The following is a 24,850-nucleotide window of genomic DNA, read 5'->3' on the forward strand; positions in this document are numbered from 1 at the left end:
TAACATGTTACATCCATGCATAACATCATAACACTTGTTATAACCTTGTAGAACATTTGGTCCCTTGTCGGTTTTTGACCCCCCCCCAATTACTAGACATGCAATACCTTAATTATTCTTTTGCATTAAGGCTGGTACCTCTCAAAATGCACTTTAATCCTTGATCTTAACTTTATCCTACTGTACTGTAGTCTACTGTTGTCTACTCTGCTCTTCTCCACTCCGCTATAGATATGTGGAATAAACAAAACTTCTTTTTTTCTGCAGAGTTGACATTCCTGCAAACTCAAAAGATTGAAGATATCACTTCAACAAACTCAAACATCAAAACAACATGGACAAACTGGAACATGTGCAAAAGCAGACAGTTGCTATTCAAAACCTGCTGTCCGGGGGAGCAACGATACCGAAAGGAAAAGACACAACATGTAAGAAACTGTTAGACGAAGCCACAACAGCTCTAGCAGAGGTGCACAGACTCTTGTTGGCAGATGGATCGACCAATGGGGACGTCAAGGGAATGGAGAGGTTGAAGATCAAGGAAACGTCATCAGTAGCTAAAGTAGAAAGCAGAGATAAACGTACTCATTACATGACCATGGATGAGGAAGACTTAGAGGTACTCACCATACTTGTTTTTTGTTCTTGCAAACAATAGCTTCTGCTGCATTCTAAAAATTAAACAAAGTTGCCTTAATGATTTTGTGCAATTAGATGCGCAGCCCAGTACTTGCTAAAAAGAGCTATGATCTACTTTCTCTTTCCAGGATCAAGATCAGTATCTAGAACGACTCCAAAATCAAGAAGATGAGGTAATAAAGTCCTCTTTGTGTGTATATGTGCGTTCCATTGAAAGAGTCATTGGATATGTTATTTGGATTTAGAAATAAAACTTGAATGACATATTACGATACCATGTATAGTACAGGTATACTGGAGGTTATAATTGATTGCTTCCATGTAGATACTTAAGAAACAAACAAAGTGATTACTGATATTAAAGAAACAAAGTTTACATGTAAAAGGAAACTTTGCCCCTATTATAAGAAAGTACTGTAAATTCATGTTAATTTGTGGGGACTTGAATCTGCAGTTGAGGAAAGAAATGAGGTTTTTGCTGTGTTTTTCATTCAAGTTCATGGTTGAAACAATTATGTAGTTAGTACAGTAGTACACTGCAAACATTCCAAGATTTACATCATTCGTAGCTCCAAGATTAAGACATTTTGTCAGTTGTAAAATATCATGGATCCATCCTTGCAGAATGAGCTGACGGCTGCAGAGAAAGCTGAAGCAGAGGCCCTCACGACTTCTTTCACTGAGCAGCTGGATGATGACTTTGATGATGATTTTGATACTCAAGCCTTGGAGGTTTGCTTTCTAGCCCAAATGTTATAAATAATATACTATTAGTCAGTCTAGTTCCATATGTAAAAAAGAATGCACACAATTGATTCTATCTTTTCCATAAGTATTCAAAATTTTATTGACTTTATGTAGCAATATTCCTAAAGCCTAGTACATGAACTACAGTATATAATTGTAATAATCTTTGCATAGACTTACATGTACACTGTATAAGTCAAAACATAATCTTTTCGGAAAAGTAGTTTCACAATGTACCTTATGTGTATTAACTTAATCCTTGCTCTTGATTGGCTAAAAGATAAGCTGATTATTTTTTACCCCCTTGTCATATGACAGGAGATAGATGCCATGTGTACGGGAGGAGGGGATGGCGTCATCACTGTGGATGATGAAGATGATACTGACATAGAGGAAGAGGAGGAAGAGGAGAATGGTAAGAAGCTTTTTAACCATGTCTCAAGAGAAGTTTTTTCTCCTTAGTTATAGATTGAGTTTTAAACTTATTAAGCGGTACTTGCATTATATATGATTGTCATGATTCTGTATGAAGTGCACATTTACTATACAAAATTTGTCTAAAACAATTATTGCTGTATGAACTAAACTTCTTGTTAGGCATTGCTGAACGGATTCAGCAACTGAATAGGTACCTACATGCACTTAATTAACACAAACAGAGTCTATAGTACACTATTATGTCTATATGTGCTCCTCAACAGTGTTCACTGTACATCAAAGCAATGATTCTTTCAAATTGAATGCAATACGAGTGTACAGGACAGGAGTTGTCTGATACATCAAAAGGCAGGTACTGGCACCTGGTTTTGTTGCATTGAAATTTCTTTGATCTTGAAGGAGAACATATTTTTGGCTCAAAGTATCCTGTGAAAAGGCAAAATATCTTGGAAAAAAATGTAAAAAAAACAACCTCAATGTTCATCCTGAGACCCATTGTACCTATCAGACGGAGCAGGCCTGAGATCAGGTTTTCTGCGCTGTCGTCATTAACGGGTCAGACAGGCTACTCAACGAGATAGGAGCCATGTAGGGCCTCCAGTAGGAAACTATTGCTTGATCATAATGTCTGCAGTAGGAAACCTATCAAATGTTAAATCATTCTGTTCTGCTGTATTCACCACAGCCTCAGAATCAGTCACAGAAAGCCACTATGATTGAAGATGATGGCATGATTGACTTTAGTTAACGTTGTTGTTGGTGAGTTTACTTTTTTCAATGAGATCATATTGAAGTTGTATGAATCTAAGCAAGAACGTCCCACAGAAAGGTTTCGATGTCCTCTGTGGTCCAGTGGCTGATGGGATACTCCCGGTATATGTTCCCGTTGGTGTCCAGCAAGGAGATTGTGGCGTCTGCACCACGAATGTCCCGGATTTCGAGTCCGGGCATGTCTGCAGCGGGGCCGCGGAGAAAGGCTGTCAGCTCCGGGAGATGTTTCAGCTTTCACTGGAAACACAGCCGCAGTACCGCCCGGAAACTGCCAGGGGAGACCATCTCATCCTCCTCCTGGCAGCACAGTCTGCAGTCCTGGAACAGCGGTGAGAGACCAAAGAGCTGCAGCTTTTCACAGGTGCTGCAGAGAAGCGCACTGCTGAACCCCAATTCCCTGCAGACTACATGGTCATGCTGGGTCACCCTTGGGCTTGTTATGTCAGGGTCATTTGCATCTCCGTTGTTTACGTCAAGGTTGTCGTCAATGGAGGCAGAAACAGGGAGGATTAGCAGTACATGGAACAGCCGTGCCAGGGTTAGCCAAAGGTCCATCTCTACTGGACTGGCCAAGACTGGTTGGGTCAGGTTTGGTCGTGGATAGCTATAACTGTTTTGTACTTGATCCTCCAACCGGTTTCTCAACCTGATGAAACAGTCATACAGACAGTACAGTCACACAAGTCGTTCACTGTCCTCAGCTTTCTTCACAGTCTCATAGGCTACCTGGGCTTCAAGTCAGATTTCACTGCACCAGTCCTAGGCAGGATTACTGAAATCAAACTTCCCTTGCCTAAGTCCAACTGGCAAAGTCCTGGAGTTTACAGAGGAGTTTTTTCTTCTTCAATTCTCTCACAGGAATAATGACTCCATTACAAGCAGAGTGTGACATCCTATGCTGTGCAGATCAGATCAAGTGTTGTTCCTGGCTGTGCAATGCCTTTTTTCTCCAGCAAGGAAAACCTGTGCCACATATTTCCCCACACAGCTCCACTTATAAATCATGTACATCCTGGTTCTATGCAACTCGCCTGCACATACATGTATCATGAGCCCTACAGGAAGGGGTCAACGACTCCTGAAGAAGGTCAACAATACAGGCCCCTTTTCAGCTTGACAGCAAATGCTGAGCGATCATGCAACAACCGAAATCGGACCCTTAATCTCATAATTGGAATATGATAGAAGATGTTAAAATATGATTTAAACGACAAGTAAACACACAAATGTACAAAAATTTGTTCTCCATGTTCAAAATGCGATGAGCAATCTGTCAAAGCTTTTGTTGCTCAGCAGTCACAGCCTGTAGTGGAAAAGGGGTGTTGCTAGTTAACGTGGGTTAACAGTATTGAAAAGTTTTTAAAGTGGGGGTCAAAGACCACATTGCCACTCTTGAACTGAGTACTAGGTATAAAAATGGAAAGCTACATTTGCATAATGTTTTTCAACCTTTCCCTCAAATTCTACCACAAATTTCTGCTTAAATTCCGACATTTAACATGCAGTTACTTTTCATCTCTTTTTTGCAGACCCCTCTATCCCCCCACCAGACAAACAAACAATTGATGCACTGAAGAAATATTTCGGCCACGCACACTTTAGACCGTAAGTGACATTACCAATTGTTATGTACTAGTATCCTATCAAGTATGCTTTTAAGTATGGCAGTTTCAATGATTTTGATTTTTTGTGGATGATCTTGTTTAGTGTGACAATATCTTTAGTTTGTGTGTGGTTTAGTTTTTTTAGTGTGGTAATGCAGCATCAAGTAGTTGTAACAGCAAGTTGGCTTATTTGTAGTTTGATTTTTGTTTATGATTACAGTTGCTTTTGAATTTCAGGATGCAGTGGAAAATTGTTCGCTCTATACTGAAGGAAAGAAGAGACAACTGCTGTATTATGGCAACAGGTACATTTTATGTGCTTACTTAATGTATATCATAACAAACAAAATTGTTCCTAGTTAGAGTTCTGAGTAGCATTTATGTAAAAATAACATTTTAGTGTTTGGGAAAAGTAATTACCTTTTTTTGCTTGTTTTTATTGGTCATTCCTCCCTCTAACATCCAGGTTATGGAAAGAGTCTTTGTTACCAGTTCCCGTCTGTGTACACCGGTGGTACAACTGTGGTCATCTCTCCCCTTATCTCACTCATGGAGGATCAGGTCCTTGGGTTACAGTAAGTCACTGTACACTTCTATCATAAACAAAGAACATACATAAATATCTGGTTTATATCATGTGGGAACAAATTTAGTTTAGAATTGAATTCAGTACTTTGATCCCCATCGTCTATTTTGCCTGGTACCCTAGCTATGCCCACAATATAACTCTGTTGTCAAGGTCTTCCCAATAATGTCTTGAACACATCGATATAAAGTGTGCATACCTTGGGGACTACTGCTGTTGCATTTAATAGAGTGTTCTTATAAATTAGTACCTGGCAGAATTTTGAGACTGAATTTATGTAACATGTGCCAGACAGCATGTACTCAAGCTGGATATGATTTTGGAAACGGTCAGACGTTTCAAGTAGCATCCATAACTTTTCGTCAGTGACACTGAGCGAGATTTGGAACAGCAGGTTTTATGTTACATGTATTGTATGAAATATGGAGGATAAGTAAGTTCATTTACATGTAGCTCTGTTGTTTTCCAGTGTTGCTAACATCCCTGCCTGTTTCCTGGGGTCTGCCCAGAAGGATAAAGCAGATGTAATGAGGAACCTGATGAGGTAAATGCTTGCGCATCTTATCATCAAATTAGAAATACATTTTGGACATTGTCAAGCCCTGTTGTGTAATTATCCTAATAATAGTGATAATTATGATAAGAATTGAAAAACAAATTTTTTCGTCATTTTGGTTCGAGACATATTGCTGTTGGCCCTGTGTATGAAGGAGCTACATTTTTATGTAGAGGAAATGTATTTCTCATGCGTCAAACCTCAAAATGAGGGGTGACCCGGTGTGCTGAGCTTATGCATCATGATGACTCGAGATGTGGTAAGGCCGCATCAGTAAAAATGCTCCTCTTCAGGAATGTGGGCTACATTTCATTTTACATTCATTTTTATTGTGCGGAGTTCTTTAACCTTCTCCCTGCTGCCTAACTTTGTAACCAATAAGGAATGGAGTGCAAAACGGCTACCTCAGTGTGCTAAAGGTTAGCAGGTGCCATCTAAATAGCCAATATACATGTACATGTAAGTTTTGAATTCTACCTAAAGGTACCATTCCAGAGTTCTTGCTTTTTGTCAGCGTATCAAGAATTCATAATTTTATCATAAATATTTTGTAGGGGAGAATACCGTGTTGTGTACATCACTCCTGAGTATGCTGCTGGTGGAGCTGGGGAGAGTGTACTCAAGGATTTGGACAAGAAAATTGGTAAGGAATTATGTTGTAAAAGTGAAAACAATCAGAGAATCAGAGAGTGTGTGTTCTATACTATGCTTACTTCAAGTTGTTTCACATAAATCTGTTATTAGTTCTGGGATCTCCCAACATTTGCATCTTATGGCGTGCTGACGCCTTCTTTCCTGATAATTGAATTATGTGACGTCAGTGTTCTAAGTTTCCCAACCAGAATAAATAATGCTTTTCAAGCTGGCTTTCCCAAGGATGGATGTCGAGGAACTTCCCAACGAATTTTAGGGAATTGATGAGTTAGTGAGCTTTGAATTCAGAATGTTCGTTGAAATCTATCCCCAGGAAAGCCAGTTTGAAAAGTACTATTTATTCTGGCTGGGAAGTATAGAACACTGATGTCACATAATTCAATCATCAGGTGAGAAGGCCTAATAACAGCATAAGTTTCAAACAGTGAAAGATCCCAGAACTAATAACAGATATATGTGAAACAAGACAGTGAGAACTTGACTTTGAGGTATATCTAGCATAGTATAGTAGGTTTTTCAATTTTTTATGTAGCTTTTCTTTAAAAGATAAAAGACAATTTTTTTTTCTTGCAGGTATTACCCTGATTGCCATAGATGAAGCCCATTGTGTGTCCCAGTGGGGCCATGACTTCAGGTCCTCATACAGAACACTGGGGAAGATCAGGGACATGTTACCTGATGTGAGAACTTTTCCATTCTGTTTTGTTTGTTTCTTGTTTACTTGTTTATTCAAATAACCAGTATACTGTCTTTACCGTAACACATCAGGCTTGTGCATTAAACATTAAGCTGTGTAAGACTGGGCTAAAAAGTGACTCCCGTTATTGATAAGAAGAACTTTATTGCATGGGAATTGTACATGGTACAATGTATGGCAACAGCTATTATATGTGCATAGTACAAAACAGAGGTATAGAATAAAACTTAACATCCTAATTAATAATACAATAAGGGCTAGCTTTAGTTTCGGTATTTTTCTAATTTTGATAAGTGTGGTTGATCCTTTAGATGCCCAAGATTAAGGCTGTATTTTGGATGTTTTTGTCCATAAAAGGACACCCTTAACTGAAGCGAGGTACTGATTTTGTTGCTGGTTTCTTGACATGACAGGTGCCTATCATGGCAGTCACAGCCACGGCCACACCTGAGGTCAAGAGTGACATCTGTCAATCACTGGGACTGAGGAACCCTCAGATCACCATGACAAGTTTTGACAGGTAAAAAGAAAAAAACTTACATTGCCTCAATAATTTGGGGGACTAAGACATTATATTTCAGTCATTCACATTTAATGTTATGTTAACTTTACAATTTTCAATATTCAACACGCAATGTTGATGCAATTTTTTTCTCCCCATAGGCAGAATCTTTTTCTTGAGGTGTTGGGCAAGAGTAACATACAGCATGATCTGAAGAGCCTTATGAAAGAAACATCAAGGAGGTAAGTTCAACCTTTTTTCTAAGAACTGTACTGTAACAGTAACTGTTGTACATCTTATTGGAAAATTTGCGCTCATATCATATCACTGTATATTGTATCATTGCACAAAGTGATGTACAATGTAAACTTATATCTTACTATGTACATGCAACAGTAAACTTATCGCTGTTGTTTCACTCTACAGGTTTTACTATGAGTTTGATGGACCGACTATTGTATACTGTCCAACTCGGAAGGAAACAGAGAATGTTGGGCAAGCTCTCAAAGGTAGGATCCTTACATGTAGTGAAGTTAGTATGGTATTAAAGTTATAGGCCACAGCAATAAAATTTTATGTATGACATCCTCTAGACTCCCAATTCAATGCGAGAGGGCAAAAAAAAAGATGAGTAAAAGAAACAAGATTTTCAAAATAAACACCATAAAGGTTGTGAGAAGAATTGAAGCAAGTTACCTTGCTATCACAGCCAACAGGTCTTTTATTCCTGAATTCAAGAAGTTTTACTTGCTGTGGCCTTACTAAAAATATTTGCCTTTAAGTTTAGAAATCTGTGTCAGTATACCTGAGCTTTGCATTTTTGAGTTAGTGAAAGCAGACACTAAAAGTAAATAGGACAAAACATGCGTAGTTTCCTTGTTTATACATACATGTAGTTCACTGTAAGACCACTGAAAGTACTGAGTTGTGAGGTGTTTTCCAAAGGTATGGGAGTGAAGTGTGAGATCTACCATGCTGGCCTCTCCAATGAGAAGAGAAAGGAGGTCCACCATAGATTCATCAGAGATGAACTACAGGTAATAATCTTGATTTAATGTAATCAACAAATTCAATACATGTACAATTTAAAGATCCCTGGTTTTATGAATTTTTGTATAATTTGATGTCTGATTGCTAGAAAACTTGAAAATTTACTGTGTTTCACAATTTTGATTGATATACATGTAGGATGAATTATTTTTTTGACAGCACAAAATATTAAGATAAGTGCTTCCAGTTTTCAGCTGAGTAACTATAACAATTCTTAAACCCTCTTTCAGTGCATAGTAGCCACTGTGGCATTTGGAATGGGCATTGACAAACACGATGTGAGAAGAATCATCCACTACGGCGCGCCGAAGGACATCGAGTCGTACTACCAGGAGATCGGGCGCGCCGGGAGAGACGGGATGAATAGTTCATGTCATGTCTTCTACAGTCCCAAGGACTTCATCACAAACAGGTAAGAATACATGTAACACTAACTAGCTGGAAGAATTAAATTGTACAGAGCATATTTCACTCATTTTTCATTGTCAATGATGCAGGCAGGTGCTGACTGCCATGTTGTTGTCCATATTTGCATTTTAATGGATCACAGCCCAAGCATAAACAGCATCTTTGTGTTTTTATGTATTTTCTTAACTAGTATGGGATGAGCTATTTGCATTATAAGTACTGTTCTTATTTTGAGAGGGTCAGAAGATATTGAGAGGTCCAAAAACTCTTGAGCTATTATTCACTGAAATGCAACTAGGGACACCAACATGGTGGCAGATGCAGTGATAACATCATGTGAAAATGCTCTATTGTCAGAATGTCTGGGAAATTTGATTCAAGTTACTTTGGTTATGATTTTCTATGCAATGCTATATTGCTGTATTATGTACATGTACCTACATGTACATGGTAAAATTTTTACTCGGTTGTCATAGATACTTCCTGAATGACATCACAAGTGAAAGATTCCGACAGCACAAGGCCCAGATGATCAGTAAGATGGAGAAATACCTGGCTACTACAAAGTGCAGGAGAAGGTAGGGGAAATCACCATTCAATTTATCTTATGATGATATTATAATCTTAAACTGTCACATGATTTGAAACATGTCTGATTATAAGTCCTACAAATAACATGGAACTTGAGTTTTCCAAATGCAATGAAACCTTGTAACTTTCTCTTGCTTTCCACTAGTACTGTCCATGGCTGTTACAATTTTGTTGCTGTCTTCCACAGAATGATCCTGTCCCATTTTGACAAGAACTGCAAGAGCAGTGTGAGTGGTACTTCCCAGTGCTGTGACAACTGTGTGGAGAAGTATGTTACAGACTTGGATTCTGCTTTATGTGCACTAATTTCAATTTTTTTATATTCTTTTACTCGCATGCACATACATGTACATGTACCCCTAATATTTTCATGATCCTAAGTATTTTTATCAGTGTTACACATCTGTATCTGTATCTATATAGCCGGTATAACCACCATTCGGTGTAACACACCAGCTTCGCAGGCACGCCGTGCGGCAGCAACTGGTCATATTACACCGAACGGCCTGTTACACCTAGTCCTCGCATATCTGACTGCAACTGATCTTTAAGCTATTTAGTGAGGATGCTTCTACAGTACTTGATGACAGCCTGTTCCATTCTTACCATATGGTTCTCGGGAAATACAAATTTTTGAGGACATCGTTCCTTGGCCGACCATCACTCCTTGGCACATAAGGAAGATATTTTTCAAAAATGATGGTTATTACATGATACATATTTCATTTTACAGATTAAAAGCAGTCAGCAGAGCTGGACTGTCCACTCGTGTGCTGACCACAGCTCAGATGAACCAGGACACTCTGGTGGACTACAGCAAGGAAGCAGAGTTGATGCTCAATGCTGTGAAGGTAAGGAACAAAAACAGATATTTAATTTATTGCATGACAATCGTACATGGTAGAATGTATGCCAACAACTATTAAACATAGTACAAAATAGAAGTATAGAATAAAACCTACCATCCTAAATACTAAAACAAAAAGAGCTAGCATAAGTCTTTGATATAGTGTTACAATTGAGTGGGACTAATAATGAGTTTCGGTATGTTTTCAAATAACAAAGCTGTCTTTTATATCTTACCTTTTTTGCATTGAAAATGATGAAGAAGGCACAAAAAGTGATCCATTGAATAGTTTTAGATACTAATGCAGAAACTTGTAAATATTGTTTTCACTTTTAGATGACAGGAGAAAGTTTCGGCTTGGGTGTTCCAGTGATGCTCCTGATAGGCTCTGTAAGTACCACCTACACATTTCAGCAAATTTGCTTTATGATCATCATTATGCATTACAATATAAATGGTGTATTTCAAAGTTAAAGGTCAGGAACAAACTAGGAATATAGTAAACATTACTTTATATGCTTTAGAATGAAAGTTTAGATATTTAATTTCATATTGACTAATTGTAATCTTTTAAAAGCTTGTTTACTTTCTAAATGTTTAATTTCCTTTTTCCAGACCAATCAAAAACTTCCAAACAGTTGCTACAAAATGAAGATATATGGAAGTGGGAGGTATGTGAGAAGGATTCATGCAAAATCTTGAAAATTTTGATAGTTTTTTTTCTTAATAAAAGCGTGACTGTCACATTCAAATGTAGAATTCTATATTTGATGTTGTAAAAATCTTAAATTGATGATGATGATGATAAAATCCTTTGGTAAAGGAATATTTACAAAGGACAGAAACATACATACAACTGATGTATCAAACTAATAGTATTTATCTACTCTTGTCTGTTTTTTGTAGGCATCGCTCAGAAAAATGGTGGAAAGCATTTGGTAAGACTTGGTCAATTGTATGGGGTAGCATCTTTTACTAGATAGTACATCATGTGCTGTGATATCTTTATGCATCAGTGTCATAAAACTCTGTACATCTGCATGACATTGTGGAGTAGACTTTACAATGAAACAATGAAAGTGTGACAAAATGCTTTTTTTTTTTCTGGGGAATATGCTCATTGTAGTCAAATTCTGTTGTGTATGTAGTAGTAGTTGACTCCTTTATTTCAGGCCTTATTACAGGCCTGGCAGCATATAACATATAAGGCTTATTTACAGTACAATAGGGTCAATCAATGAAAAGATTGTTCATACAAGTTGCAATAATCTTTCCAGCAACATATGAAAACATTTTAGGGGATTTGATTATTGATTTTACAATAATACCATGTTTTTTTGGTGAATACACTAAGTCTTGCATTGTATTCATGAAACATGATGTTGTCTTTTCAGCTCGTGTGTTGAAGCAGGAAGACATGTTGGCTGAGTCCAAGGCAGGAGGAAGGGGTGGAGGCTACGGGAATTCAAAGTTTTCATTCATGCTAACAGTGTTGTCAACGAAAGGGCGCAACTGGCTGAACAAATCTCTCATGTCAGACGGCAAGGCAGTGGAGTTTAAGATCACTCCCAATAAGGTAGATGTTGGACACATCAAAGTTAAAGGCCTTCCTACACCTCTCAGTGTATTAGAGTGGTGCCCACCTCAGTTTTTATAGCCCTTGAAACAAAAAGTTGTGCAAGCACTAGGTTGGGTGCAAGTCCACAGGTAGTGGTGTGTGTTAAACTGTCATACTCTTACCCAATAAGGTAGAGTTTCTCCTACGGTATATATAGTGGTGCCCGTGTCCATTTTTGTAGCCCTAGAGCCTCACAGCTGTACAAGCATGTCCAGCTGTGTCGAGTGGTATGTGTTTAATTGCCATACTCTTACCCAATAAGGCAGAGTTGGACACATTAAAGTTAAAGTCTCTCCCACACCTTTCAGTGTACAATGTCATGTATAAGTCAGAGATCATCTCAATTTCTATAGCCCTTGGGACACACAGTTGTGCAAACATTACAGCAGCGTGCTAGTCCATTGGTGGTGGAGTGTGTTTAACAGCCATACTCTTTCCCATAAGTGTTGATTGCTAAGCAGAGAAAGCAAAATTTGGCACATACATGTACTGTCTGTGTTAAATTCCATATTGCATTGGTAAAGATGGTAACTTCCATAACTCACAGGTTGTTGCAATAAGAATGAATTTTGGGCTGTTAGAACAATTTCAAGACACTTCATTGATGTTTGTTTTTCAATTCTTTGATTTGATTTTATTGTAACAGGAGCTGTTGTCATTTGAGAAGGACAAGTCTCTACCTTTCACTTCAGCGAAGTCGTACAATGCAACTGCCTCAACTGCAGCTTCTGCAAGGTACTTTTAAATTTGACTAACATTCATTGAGGTAAAGAAAGTTTACTTTAATATTCATATACATAGGTATAATCATACTTTTTTTTATACATTAAACAAAATGGTCTGAAGAATATTCAAACTCTTTTTAATGGATGTTCTTTTTAGTACTAAGTCTTGTGGGCCAAGCAGTAACGCATCCTCGTTCTAAGGGCCCAAGTTTGATCTTTGGGTCAACTTGAGCTCGGACATGTTGTAAGAGATTGCATTCGTCATTTTGGATCGTGACGTAAAGCCAGCGGCCCAGTTTATGAGGGAGCTTCAAGCCTCAAGCGTTAAACCTCTGCACGTAAAAGAACCCAACACTCTTATCAAGAAGATGACCGGTGTGTTTGGCCAATACGCATTGCACTGCCACTAGCTACTTGAAAAAGCATCATGCTTAAGCTCAATTGAGGATAACTGCTTTATCTTTCTTTTCATGTAACATTATATTAGGATCTTTATGGGGAAGGATCATTACATGTGATTTATCCATCCTGTCTAGTTCTGTCCCAGGACGACGTATCCTCCCCACAGTCCAGACCAGTTCCTGGGTAGCCAGCTCTGTACCGGGTTGGGTCAACATCTCAGGCACTCCTCCTGCACAGAAGACAAAATCACCACAGGAGGAGAAACTACAGGTCAGCTTTTGTCTTCTCCTTCTTCCATTACAGAAGTTCTTGTTCTTGTTCTTGTACTGGACAACTCCCCTTTAGTTGGGGAAAAACGCCCAGGGTTAGGAGTGCACTTATTGGTGTTTCCTCAGGTGGTCTGCGACCTCCCCTCTGAACTTTTCCACCTCTACATGTATAGGTAGGTCCTGTGTCCCTGAGTATGGCAATGAGTTCCAATCTCTGGCAGTTTGTGGAAAATAGGAGAATCTGTAGCAGTCCTTGTGGAAGGGGATTGGATTAAACGAGTTTGGATGGTTGTGGCGAGATTGGCGAGGGTTTAGCTGCAAGTATGTATCCACCGGTTACTCGCTTTTTGTAGTATTGTGAGTTCTGACATCAGTATTAGTTTCAGGGATGTTTTCTTCATCTCTTCATTAATCTTTCCCAAATCAGTCATCCCTCAGTAAGACAATGAATGTGCTCACTTTACAGGGTGAGCTCTACGGCAAGCTGATGCAAGTGAGAAATGAGATAGCTCATGACATGGATGCCCCTCCCTTCTATGTGGCCAGCAACAAGATACTAGCTGACATGGCCAAGATCAGGTATGGTTCAAATACAAGATACTTATCATGTAGAATAAGTGTAAATGTATGTTCAGCACTAAGGACAGTACCAGTGTGCAGTTAATAAGAGGATAATCAGTGTGACTATTCGTTAAGCACTAAGAACAGGACCAGTGTGAAGTCAGTAGGAGGATAATCAGTGTGAATTTAAGTTCAGTACCATGGACAGGACCTATGTGAAGTCAGTAGAAGGTTTATCAGTGAGAATGTAAGTTCAGCACCAGGGACAGGGCCATAGTTAAGTCACTAGGAGGATAATCAGTGTGAATGTACGGTCACTACCAGGGACAGGACCAGTGTGAAGTCAGTAAGAGGATCAACAATGTGACTGTAAGTTCAGCACCAGGGACAGGACCAGTGTGAAGTCAGTAGAAGGATAATCAATGTGAATGTCAGTTCAGCACCAGGGACAGGACCAGTGTGAAGTCAGTAGAAGGATAATCAATGTGAATGTACGGTCAGCACCAGAAACAGGACCAGTGTGAAGTCACTAGAAAGATGACCAGTGTGAATGTAAGTTCAGTACCAAGAACAGAACCAGTTTAAAGTCAGTTGGAGAATAATCATTGTTAATGTAGGTTCAGTGCCAGAGACAGGGCTATTGTGAAGTCAGTAGGAGGATAATCAGAGTGAATGTAAGTCCAGTACATGGGACAGGACCAGTGTGAAGTCAGTTAGAGGATAAACAGTGTGAATGTCAGTTCAGCACCAGGGACAGGACCAGTACAAAGTCAGTAGGAGGATAATCAGTAAGAATGTAAGTTCAGCACCAGGGACAGGACCAGTACAAAGTCAGTAGGAGGATAATCAGTAAGAATGTAAGTTCAGCACCAGGGACAGGACCAGCACAAAGTCAGTAGGAGGATAAACAGTAAGAATGTAAGTTCAGTACAAGGGACAGGACCAGTGTGAAGTCAGTAGGAGGATAATTAGTGTGAATGTAAGTTCAGCACCAGGGACAGGACCAGTACAAAGTCAGTAGGAGGATAAACAGTAAGAATGTAAGTTCAGTACAAGGGACAGGACCAGTGTGAAGTCAGTAGGATGATAATCAGTGTGAATGTATGTTCAGCACTAAGGACAGGACCAATGTGAAGTCAGTAGGAGGATAATCAGTATGAACGTAAGTTCAGCACCAGGGACAGGACCAGTGTGAAGTCAGTAGGATGATAATCAGTGTGAATGTAAGTTCAGCACCAGGGACAGGACCAGTGTGAAGTCAGTAGGAGGATACTCAGTGTGAATGTATGTTCAGCACTAAGGACAGGACCAGTGTGAAGTCAGTAGGAGGATAATCAGTATGAATGTAAGTTCAGCACCATGGACAGGACCAGTGTGAAGTCAGTAGGATGATAATCAGTGTGAATGTAAGTTCAGCACCACGGACAGGAGCAGTGTAAAGTCAATAGGAAGATAATCAGTGTGAATGTAAGTTCAGCACCAGGGACAGGACAGGTGTGAAGTCAGTAGGAGGATAATCAGTGTGAATGTAAGTTCAGCACCACGGACAGGAGCAGTGTTAAGTCAATAGGAGGATAATCAGTGTGAATGTAAGTTCAGCACCAGGGACAGGACTGGTGTAAAGTCAGTAGGATGATAATCAGTGTGAATGTAAGTTCAGCACCAGGGACAGTACCAATGTGAAGTCAGTAGGAGGATTATCAGTGTGAATGTAAGTTCAGCACCAGGGACAGGACCAGTGTGAAGTCAGTAGGAGGATAACCAGTTTGAATGTAAGGTCAGCACTAAGGACAGGTCCAGTGTAAAATCACCATCACTGTACATATTGTTGTAGCTAACAGCTTCTTTATGAATTTTCAATTGTCAGACCCAAGTCCATGGCCAGCCTACTGAAAATGGATGGGATATCTGATGTGTGCGCTCAGAGAGTTGGACCAAAGATGCTTCCAGCTATCCAGGACTTCTGCAGACTTCACAGTGAGCTTAACACAGATAACTTTCCTGTACAAAACACACAGGTTAGGAACTGTTAAGAAAACTCTTAGACTACTATATTCGTTAATGATTAAGATGCCAAATGGTGTTACTTCTGATTTAGAGTTTGTTCATAGTGGTTATCTATTCAGAAGCAGCCAAAAAGATATACATTGTCATACTTGCTTGAATTTGATTTTCTTAAGCCCTGTAAAGAGCATGTGTCATTTATTAGGCATATAGTGCGTTTACATCAATTTTAAAAATAAATTTGGCGTAGTGTGATGAAGTGTGCCATTGGACTAATGTCTGTATACTGTGTATTTGGTTCCTCCAGGCGGATCTATTGTCTATGGCGGCTAACAAGAACTGTGAACCCCTGACTGAGACAGTGCACATCTCCTACACTATGTTCCACAATGACAACCTGGGACTGGTAAGTGTATATAACCTTTGGATACATGTGAGATACTTTTGAATTAAACCATTATCTACCTTCTCCAAGAAGGTTGTGTGTTAAGTTTCATTTGTAGTAGTGTTTGTGATTTAACAGCATAACTCAATACGCTATGCATTATGAAATTTGTTTTGTCTCGTTTTGTCGAAGAAGTGATTAGATTTTTGGGCCCACAGCCGCTTTTCCTGGCACTGCAGCATAACTTCCAGTTTTGTATTTTGTGTTGTGGACATGCTATGTACACAATTTATGGTAGATAGCTGTTGTCTTCATCAATAAAATCATAATCTTTGAAGAGTCCCTAGGTCATAAAGCTATATAGGTTAACGTCGATGAAGATTAGACATCCAGGTAATAAGATACGCCAAAAAAGCAATTATTCAAACAATTGGATATGATTTTTAAAAATCATATCCAGTTGTTTGAATAATTTTTTTTTTTTGTATATAGGTTTACCTTTGCAGTGTATATTGATGAAAATAATCATATTCATACAGGACCAGATTGCACGAGAGAGGAACATCAAGGCTTCCACAGTGTTATGCCATCTGTCTACGGCCATCTCGGCAGGGTATCCTGTCAACATAGAGAAAGGTGTGCCTCATTTTAAATAACATAGAAACCAGCAGTATATCTATATATATTGTCGTCTTGTGTACATTCACCCAATACGAAGATAAGGGCTAGGATCTTTTTTATGGATTTTAAAGGCATATGGTTATAACTGATTCTGGTGAGTGAGGTTATTACATGTTTATTGTATGATCATTTGAGTCAGAGGTCATTATATTATTTATGGTTTGTCAACATTTTTGCGCAGCTGGAGTGACAGAACAAATGAGGGATGAGATTACAAAAGCCATAAGAAAGCCACCTATCAACTCAGGTAAGTACTGCAATTATTATGTGTCTTGTATTCCATTGCAATGATGTTCATTCGAAGAATGTGCATTTTAGATGTTGTAAAATGTATGATATATCATATTATATGTTGTCACACTCCCAGGCTGTGTTGAAAGTCTTTTAGGTTTTATGACTGAAGTTTATAACTGCAGTTCTTAGCAAGACTGACAGGTGGTGTGCAAATGTAGCAAAATTCAAGCAATATGTTCCATTTTCATTATTGCCAATGAATTGTTCCATGTATATAATGTACCAGAAACGATACATCATGCAATGGATAAGTAGAGAACCGTTTTAATTTTTAATAACCAGTACATATCCATGCACAACATTGCCATCTGTCGTACAAGACCTAAGTAAGTGTCATAAAATTTAATCCTTTCTTTTTTACAAAAATTACATTTAGTGTAATCTGTATAACAAAGACTCTTTACACAAAATTATTGATACAACCTTGAGACAGGATAAGCAGCGGAATGAAATCAACCCTTTTACATTGCGTTGTCCCTGAAGCTGGTGTTCTTGCATTAACTACATTGTATGCAGTACCAGGTTTTTGAGTACAACTCTGATAGTGCAACTTGCCATGTTGGCTCATTCAGTTTGTGGACTCAATTGCGTTGACCCCCCTGGACCTGCCGGAAAGAAAATGATTGACATTATGATAAAGTTAAATGGATCTAGTTGTTATGGACCGATGTTGAAGTCATTGGACACAGATACAGGGAGCCAAGAGACAGAGATTGTGGAGCTACATGGTTTATGTCCTGACCCCCAGGATTCCAACACATAGAATGACAGCATGAGTCTTTCCCAGAACGAGGCTGCCTTGGACTATTACACTTTCATGAAGGGGGGTTACAATTACTAAATAATGGTCTTACATGTGTCTTAGTGGGTTCATAACACTAGTGTCCAACGGTCTGGACTTAGATATTGCACTAACTTTCTGTAACATTACACTAAAATTAATTTAAAAGTATCCCAGATATCTTGAAAAAAAACATGGGCCTTGGGCCACACATTTTTGCAAGTCACTACGGCAAGGGGCTGGATGTGTGTTCAAATTACATTACTCTTTTCCTAATGCTGGGTGCTAAGCAGAGAAAGCAGTATGTACAATTTTTAGAGTCTTTGGTATGACTCGGCCGGGGATCGAACACACAACCTACCGTGTGCAAAGCGAACACTCTACCCACTAGGCCATTGCACCGCTTGACGTTTCACTACTGGGGAAGAGTCTTGAACACAGCAATTATCTGATCCTGGTATCTGAGTTATTAGATTAGTGGAAGTAACCAATCCGACATCAATCTCATTAACACTAATGATGTATACTGGTAACAATGCATGGTTCCTGAACATTCAACAGGCTTTAAATCATTGAGTTCAAGGTTGGTTTTGATCCAAATTCCATGTAATCATTGTCAGCATGCCAGAAGACTGCTCAATATAGCAACACTCTATTGGTGGCTAATACCTGGAAACTTGGAGCAAGTTCAAAGAAGTTATTGAGGTTTAGGTCCTAACCTTTAGATTAGCGTGAACCTTTGTTAATTCATGAGAAACTGAAATCGACCAGGTCATTCAAATCATTGGTTTATCAGGAGGAAGAAGGTGACTGGCTGGGTCACACAAAATAGTCCAACAACATCTGGAAGATGAAAGTTGGCATGGCATACTGTCTGTGTCCATTCATTCTGTTCGATTTGGTGAAAGTTTCTTAATAAAAGAGGACAAAGTTGGGACTGAAAACTTGTCTGGTGGTAGGTTGTTTCAGATATTGGGCCCACGGTGCAGCATGTGGATTGTTGGAATGTCCCTCACTTGGGACGAGTATAGGACCATGACTGTGTTTAACATATGAGCAAGATGAGATTGAATTGAACTAGAATTGTAACTATAGGCTAACTTGTTTCAAAATTCAATATAGCTGCTCATGCACTAATTACAATATTACACATTTGGTAGAAAGGAAAGCTGTCCAGTCCTACTCATTTCAACAAGTCCTCATTTAATACATTGCATTTGTGCCCAGTGATCATCTCTCCAAAATATTATTGACAATTAAAAAAGAAAATTTCATTGTATTCAAAGGTCATTAAATTTGCATCCTAATGCAGATCCTGATGCCCATACAAATGAATGAAAGTGCCTACACCAAAATGTGATTTTATCGTAATAAAAATCATATTGATTTTCTATTCAAAATATTATAAATTGGACTGTAGTCATGAGCAGCTGTCATAAGTGGATATATTCTACAACTGCAATATGCTTGAATTTCATGTTTAAAACTCTGGCAGCCATTTCACAAGTGCTGTTGGCAATGATCTTGAATTGGCTGTGAAGGTCAAGGTACTTGTCAGGATACTTTTATAGTTTTGAATAATCGACCTGTAGGGCTTATATAAGTTGATTGAGGTGACTTTGAGGTGTTGTTCAGGTTAGAAGGGTGAGTCAGAAGGCGTGACAAGGATTCTTCATCACCAGAAGGTTTCAAAGGTGTAACATGGAAGCTGCCAATGTCCTTTTTTCTTGACATGTATTCCATCAATGCAGTGCTCAAGTGCATTCTCAAATGTAAAAAGCTGTGACAGCTTGTCACGTTGTACAAGAACTGTATTTCAAGGATTATTTTTTTCATTGCCATTTCTTTTACTACTTTACAATAACTGTAACCTGAAAATAATCAAAACTGTCAATCTGATATTCAAGATTACTTCCTGTAACGATTCTTCAAATGCTAGCATCTTTTAATAAATGAAAGTGCTGTTTCTTTGCACATATTCTTTGATACACAAGTGTCTATCATAATGACCTTTCATCAGTGACCTTGCCAGTATGAAGGGCAACCATAGCTCAAGGAAGACGGGTTTTTGAAATGATGACGTTGAAGGGCTTGTGATTAAAAGTCTTTGGGCTGACCCTTAAGGATTATTCTGTATTATAAGAATTGACAAGGGTTGGATTTTTCTCGGAACTACATGTACCTGTCTGTGTAGCAAATTTTTGAAATGCAGATTCTGCTCTTGTCAGATCTCTTTTCCATCACTACAGTGCTCTAGTACATTATCATGCTGTTCAATGGAATATGTTTGAACAAGCAAATACCTTATAATGCAGTATTGATATGGTTTTAGTGGTTAGGCTAGGGTTAGGACATGGGATCAGGAGGTGACTGGTTCTTTTCCTTTGCTGTTTACATAACATCTTTAGAAATTGGCTTACGTAATTGGCCATCAGTCAATATTGCATAACCTTGTCAAAATGGCATTTTGTCACGCCAAAATGATCAGTCATGCTACTTAACCTCCTGAAAAATAAAATGTTTCATAATGTCCCATTTACATGTACGTCATTCTTGTGTCAGAAAGCATCCTCAAAAGTGCCAATCATCCTTAGAAATGATCAGTGTTACATAGTGGCCTTTAACCATGTTACCTAACACGCAGAACTTGCTATATGTTATGAATATGAATTTTTTGGCCTAGCGTCTGTGGGTTGTTATTCCATTGTGTCTTGGGTAAGGTTTTGGAAGGCAGAGCCCATCCCTCTACTTCTACTGCCTTTTACCTGACCCCAACTGAAGTCAGGTACCCATTTTTACACCTAGGTGGTGTGAGGAAAGTAATGTTAAGTGCCTTTCCCAAGGAAACAACATCTAGGCCTTTTAGTGCATGCATGACCGTATCAGATAGTGGTAGCTAACCTAAAGTCCATTGACACAACTATGTGAAAGACAGGCATGGCCTATTTTCTGGGGCAACCACTTAGAAACCCATTGGCAACCTCACTTCTGGGCAAAATTGTGTGGGAAGCTCCTGAATGTTTATATACATGGAGTGTTGAAGAGAATTCAATAGCTGACAGCTGTATGGAATAGGATCATGAATGACAGCCCCCTGTAACAGCAATCACATGTAATAATCACATGTAATCATCTTCCCATCAGTGGATAATTGGAGAGTGGGCATCCTTCCTGTTTTCATCAGTGCGGTGACGTCAGTGGACACTTACTGACGTCCTGCCTTTGTATGATGCTTATATAAACTGTCTGGGGCCAAGAGAGGTGGTCACAGCTTTGATTCTGGAACCAAAGCATTCAATATGCATTTCATAAACGGAGCCTTATAGTAGTAGGTCAAAAATGTAAAGAAGATGGGGTTTTTCAAAGCCTTGCTAGCTTCCTGATTTATGAGCTTGAATACATGAGTGACCCTTCTCTAGTCTTTCAAAAGTTTTTTTCTGGTTTTGTCCTTTTTTTGGTATTAAGTAGTAAACAGTTAGCAGACATGAGAGAGGTCATGAGTTCAATTCCTAGCACTGGTAGCTAGACATGTGTCCTTGGGAAACTTAACACAACTTTCCTCACTTCACCTAGGTGTAAAAGGGTAGCAGACTTTGATTGTGGAGGTCAAAAAGTGTAAGTGGTGAAAGGAGAGTGTTGGGCTCCACTCTTCTAATACCATCCCAAAGACACGTAGACTAATAAACAGCTGCCCCTAAGGCCTAAACAGGCTATGGAACTTTAACCCTTTTTTACTGTACTGTTTTTACTTTTTTTTGCGCTGCAGCTAACCATGCAATGATGATGACTGTTTTACTGTACTCTTGAAGGCATTGCAAATCCAACAATCTAGTTAAAGGTTTGTGTCAATCCTGCTGAAGTTTTCATTTTGTCACCACCAGATATAAGCCGTCTGTCTGCCATCAAAGAGGTGCTGCCAGACCACATAGACTACGGCCACATCAGGATGGTCATCTCCATCCTGCAGCTTCAGTTTGGGATGGCAGTTCTAGAGGACGCCGACACAGATGGAAACTTGGTAGGAACTACAATTGTAACGTTAATGCATTTAATTTCGCGGGGAGGTAGCGAGAAAATTGCGTATTCGCTGTGGTTTTAAGTTGGCATTTTAAACAATAGTAGGGCTGCAGTCATTGGTGGGCAAAAAGTTTTACAGTGGTTTTGAGTTTGCACTGAAGAGTTCACTGGGAAAACCACAACATAAAACCACCGCGAACATTTCTGCATTTACAGTATGTTTTCATAGACCTATTGCATGCTGTGAGACACAGCGCACTACGGGTACTTAGAGCAAACAACACAATTACCATGGGAATGCTTGTACAGTGCATATTGGTTGATCTTTGTTGTCATGGTAATGATTTTGTGTGCCCGCGGCACTACATACAATGCCCTGTACTTCCCAGAATGCAATGGGATCTATTGAAGGTCTCATTTGTAGGCTTCCACATAGACATCTGTAAACTGACATCCCTGTCACTGGTGCTGAGTGAGTTTTATACCATGTTCTGTTCCATGTATCTCTGTCCTTGGTGCTGAATAATATTCATACTTATTGTTTTCAATGTTAATCTGTCTCTGGAGCTTAATTCTGTTCATACCATGTTGTTTCCAACATTTCTCTGTTCCTTCTGCTCAATTATATTCATACCTCATTCCATGTCCCTGGTGCTGAATTATAGACAAACTCCATTTCATGTTTTTTCCAGTCAAATGTACAGCCTTCCCAGTTCCTCTCCCAGTATGCTGCAAGGCCCCGAGCAAGTAGCAGCTACACCAGTGCCTCCCAGTCTACACAGTCCCCATCCCAACCACCAGACTCCCAGGGAACCAAAAGAAAGCTACCGTCCTGGCTGGACAGCAGCAAGAAGGGGTACAAGAGTACTGGTAGTAAAAAGTCTAAATCTGGAGGGTTGTTTGGCAGGTAGTGCCATAAAAAGACCTAAAATTGAAGCGCTATCATGTCAGTTAGTGTCAGACTCTTGATGAGGATTTTAACCTTTAGCACACTGAAGTAGCCGTTTGAGCCCCTATCCACTATTGGTTAGTTAGGCAGCAGGGAGGTTAAAAAGAAGTAGGTTCTAAAGCTACTCAAAGCTTTATGCTATTTCAGAACTGTTCCTAAAATCATTGCGATTGACGTGATGTATACGTCTAAAGGCAGTGCTAGACGTATTACCAAGATTGAGGCAATATTAATCTTGAAATGCAAGACCAGGACATTGTAGTTTTTGCTTTGTGCATGTCATTCTGCATACGAGGGGATAGAAGTACCATATCCAATCTATATGTATATGATCGCGAGATATGTATCAACGCCTAGTAAGCTCTTAACATTACGACATTCCACTTTATCTTTGTAGACTTTCTGTTGTATTAAAGTTTCTCTACATTAGAGAAAGCCTTAAGAGATGTATGAAAAGTTGTTATTTGACAAAAGATATTCGATATTCAGTTATCATAGATAGTATTACTAATTAATCAGTGAAAACAAGGCCTTCCTTTTGTAACATGAAAAAAGTATTAAACAAGATTTATATGCTTTTGACTTCAGAGATACTTATCTTTTCAAGCATGTTTGTATAGATTACAGAAATGCACATTCAGGCATGAAGCAATCAGTGTCTCATTAGTAGCTAAGTGCAACCCTTCTCCACATCAAGTCAAGCGAAGGGAATGTCGAGTCTTGTTTTCAGCATGAGTAAACAGTCTCAGCAGACAGTTCTCCATGAAATTAAATCTTTTATTCAGAAGAACTGAGAGTAGTACATATCAGGAACACATTCACAGCACGTATACATGGACATGGCACTACATAATGCATGCCAGATGTACTACATGTTACCAAATTTTAAACTTATAGAATCCCCACATTCCCTGTATAATTGAACTGGTAGACCTGTCCATGGTGCTGAACACTACTACCCACACAGCAGTACAGGCAAGCAGACATGTCCCTGTTGCTGAACACCATCAGTTAAACCAAAAATGACTAAACTGTCTATTTTCCAGCAAAAAGGAAAGTTCCTTCCTTTTTCTCCTTCAGTTTATTATAATTTTATGTGACAACTTCGGTAGTCCTTCCTGTTTGCAGAAATCTATGAAGAATCTGGACTGCTTTGGACAGAAACTCATTTTCACAAGTTATTTGTATCCATCATTATTAATTTCCTTCAAATGAAATTACTAGAGAAGTTGGAAACAATACATTTGTCTTGCCACAACTACTGTTTTAAAAGTGAGACTGACATTTATTGGTGGAATTTTTGCTTCAATTTTCTGACTCTAACAATGTTTATTGTAGCATGACTGAATGCATTCTACACTTCTAAAAACTTGTAACAACAAGGGCAGGAGTATCCCAATGGAATCCCAGTGAAACAACAACATATGATATATGGACTATTTTATAATGGAGAAATAAAATTGCATATTGTTTCCACTCAAACTAACATGGCATAGTAAAGGTATTTCCACATTTCAGGTGATCCACAATACATGATTGTACACTAAAACACTGATAGTAAAATCCTTGCAACATCTAGAAGCTGAGTTAAATAGAATTTTCTTGAAATTTTAGCAACATTTTTTTCTGTGTTAAACAAGATGTCACCTTTAACCTCTTTTTAACTAACTTGAATTTTGAATTCAGCTGTTAGTTGGATGCCCAGTTCGCTTCTTCACTGCAATGAACGCATATAAAGTGTTAATTTGTCTGAAAGTTCCAACAACTTCCTACAAGCTCACCCATATAACTTTCTTTAATGCTAATATTATATGGCCACATCATTCTGCCAGTAACCTAGATTGGAAAGCTCAATGCATATATGTGCCAATTGTCATTTACTGGCTTATAGAAAACTCATCCATGATAAAGATAGGATTTTTCTAACATAAAGGTACTCAAAGAAGATTTTCACAGAAAACTGAAAATATCTTTGAGAAAATCTTTATGTAACTGACATTCAAAAGTAACTTTTCATGATATTAGCATTTACAACCAGAACAGAAACAAGTCCTTCATTTTTTGGTGATACCAG

At 38.8% G+C, this 24,850-nt stretch overlaps 1 protein-coding gene across 1 annotated transcript; it reads left to right on the top strand.

Moving 5' to 3' along the window:
- The first annotated feature begins 304 nt into the window (after window positions 1-304).
- Window positions 305-23,358, top strand: LOC136449064 (bifunctional 3'-5' exonuclease/ATP-dependent helicase WRN-like). Its single transcript, XM_066448865.1, has 31 exons — window positions 305-619; window positions 768-812; window positions 1,264-1,371; window positions 1,705-1,801; window positions 4,125-4,200; window positions 4,437-4,504; window positions 4,666-4,774; window positions 5,255-5,329; window positions 5,896-5,984; window positions 6,569-6,675; window positions 7,106-7,212; window positions 7,356-7,436; window positions 7,621-7,703; window positions 8,140-8,231; window positions 8,475-8,656; window positions 9,129-9,230; window positions 9,431-9,511; window positions 9,977-10,094; window positions 10,427-10,480; window positions 10,706-10,761; window positions 10,997-11,028; window positions 11,485-11,666; window positions 12,355-12,443; window positions 12,970-13,105; window positions 13,571-13,683; window positions 15,533-15,683; window positions 15,977-16,075; window positions 16,594-16,690; window positions 16,917-16,982; window positions 21,692-21,828; window positions 22,520-23,358. Exons 1-31 carry the CDS (start codon window positions 335-337, stop codon window positions 22,736-22,738), a joined length of 3,336 nt encoding a protein of 1,111 aa, XP_066304962.1. The 5' UTR covers window positions 305-334; the 3' UTR covers window positions 22,739-23,358.
- The last annotated feature ends 1,492 nt before the right edge of the window (window positions 23,359-24,850 follow it).

This window comes from Branchiostoma lanceolatum, chromosome 14 (assembly GCF_035083965.1).
Source record: "Branchiostoma lanceolatum isolate klBraLanc5 chromosome 14, klBraLanc5.hap2, whole genome shotgun sequence".
NCBI lineage: Eukaryota > Metazoa > Chordata > Leptocardii > Amphioxiformes > Branchiostomatidae > Branchiostoma > Branchiostoma lanceolatum.

Bases quoted from the DNA above. Each gene is read 5' to 3' on its own strand.
- LOC136449064 (XM_066448865.1), top strand. From the start codon at position 335: ATGGACAAACTGGAACATGTGCAAAAGCAGACAGTTGCTATTCAAAAC. The intron at 1,802-4,124 runs GTAAGAAGCTTT...TCTTTTTTGCAG, and splicing joins AGAGGAGGAAGAGGAGAATG to ACCCCTCTATCCCCCCACCA. The intron at 8,657-9,128 runs GTAAGAATACAT...CGGTTGTCATAG, and splicing joins AAGGACTTCATCACAAACAG to ATACTTCCTGAATGACATCA.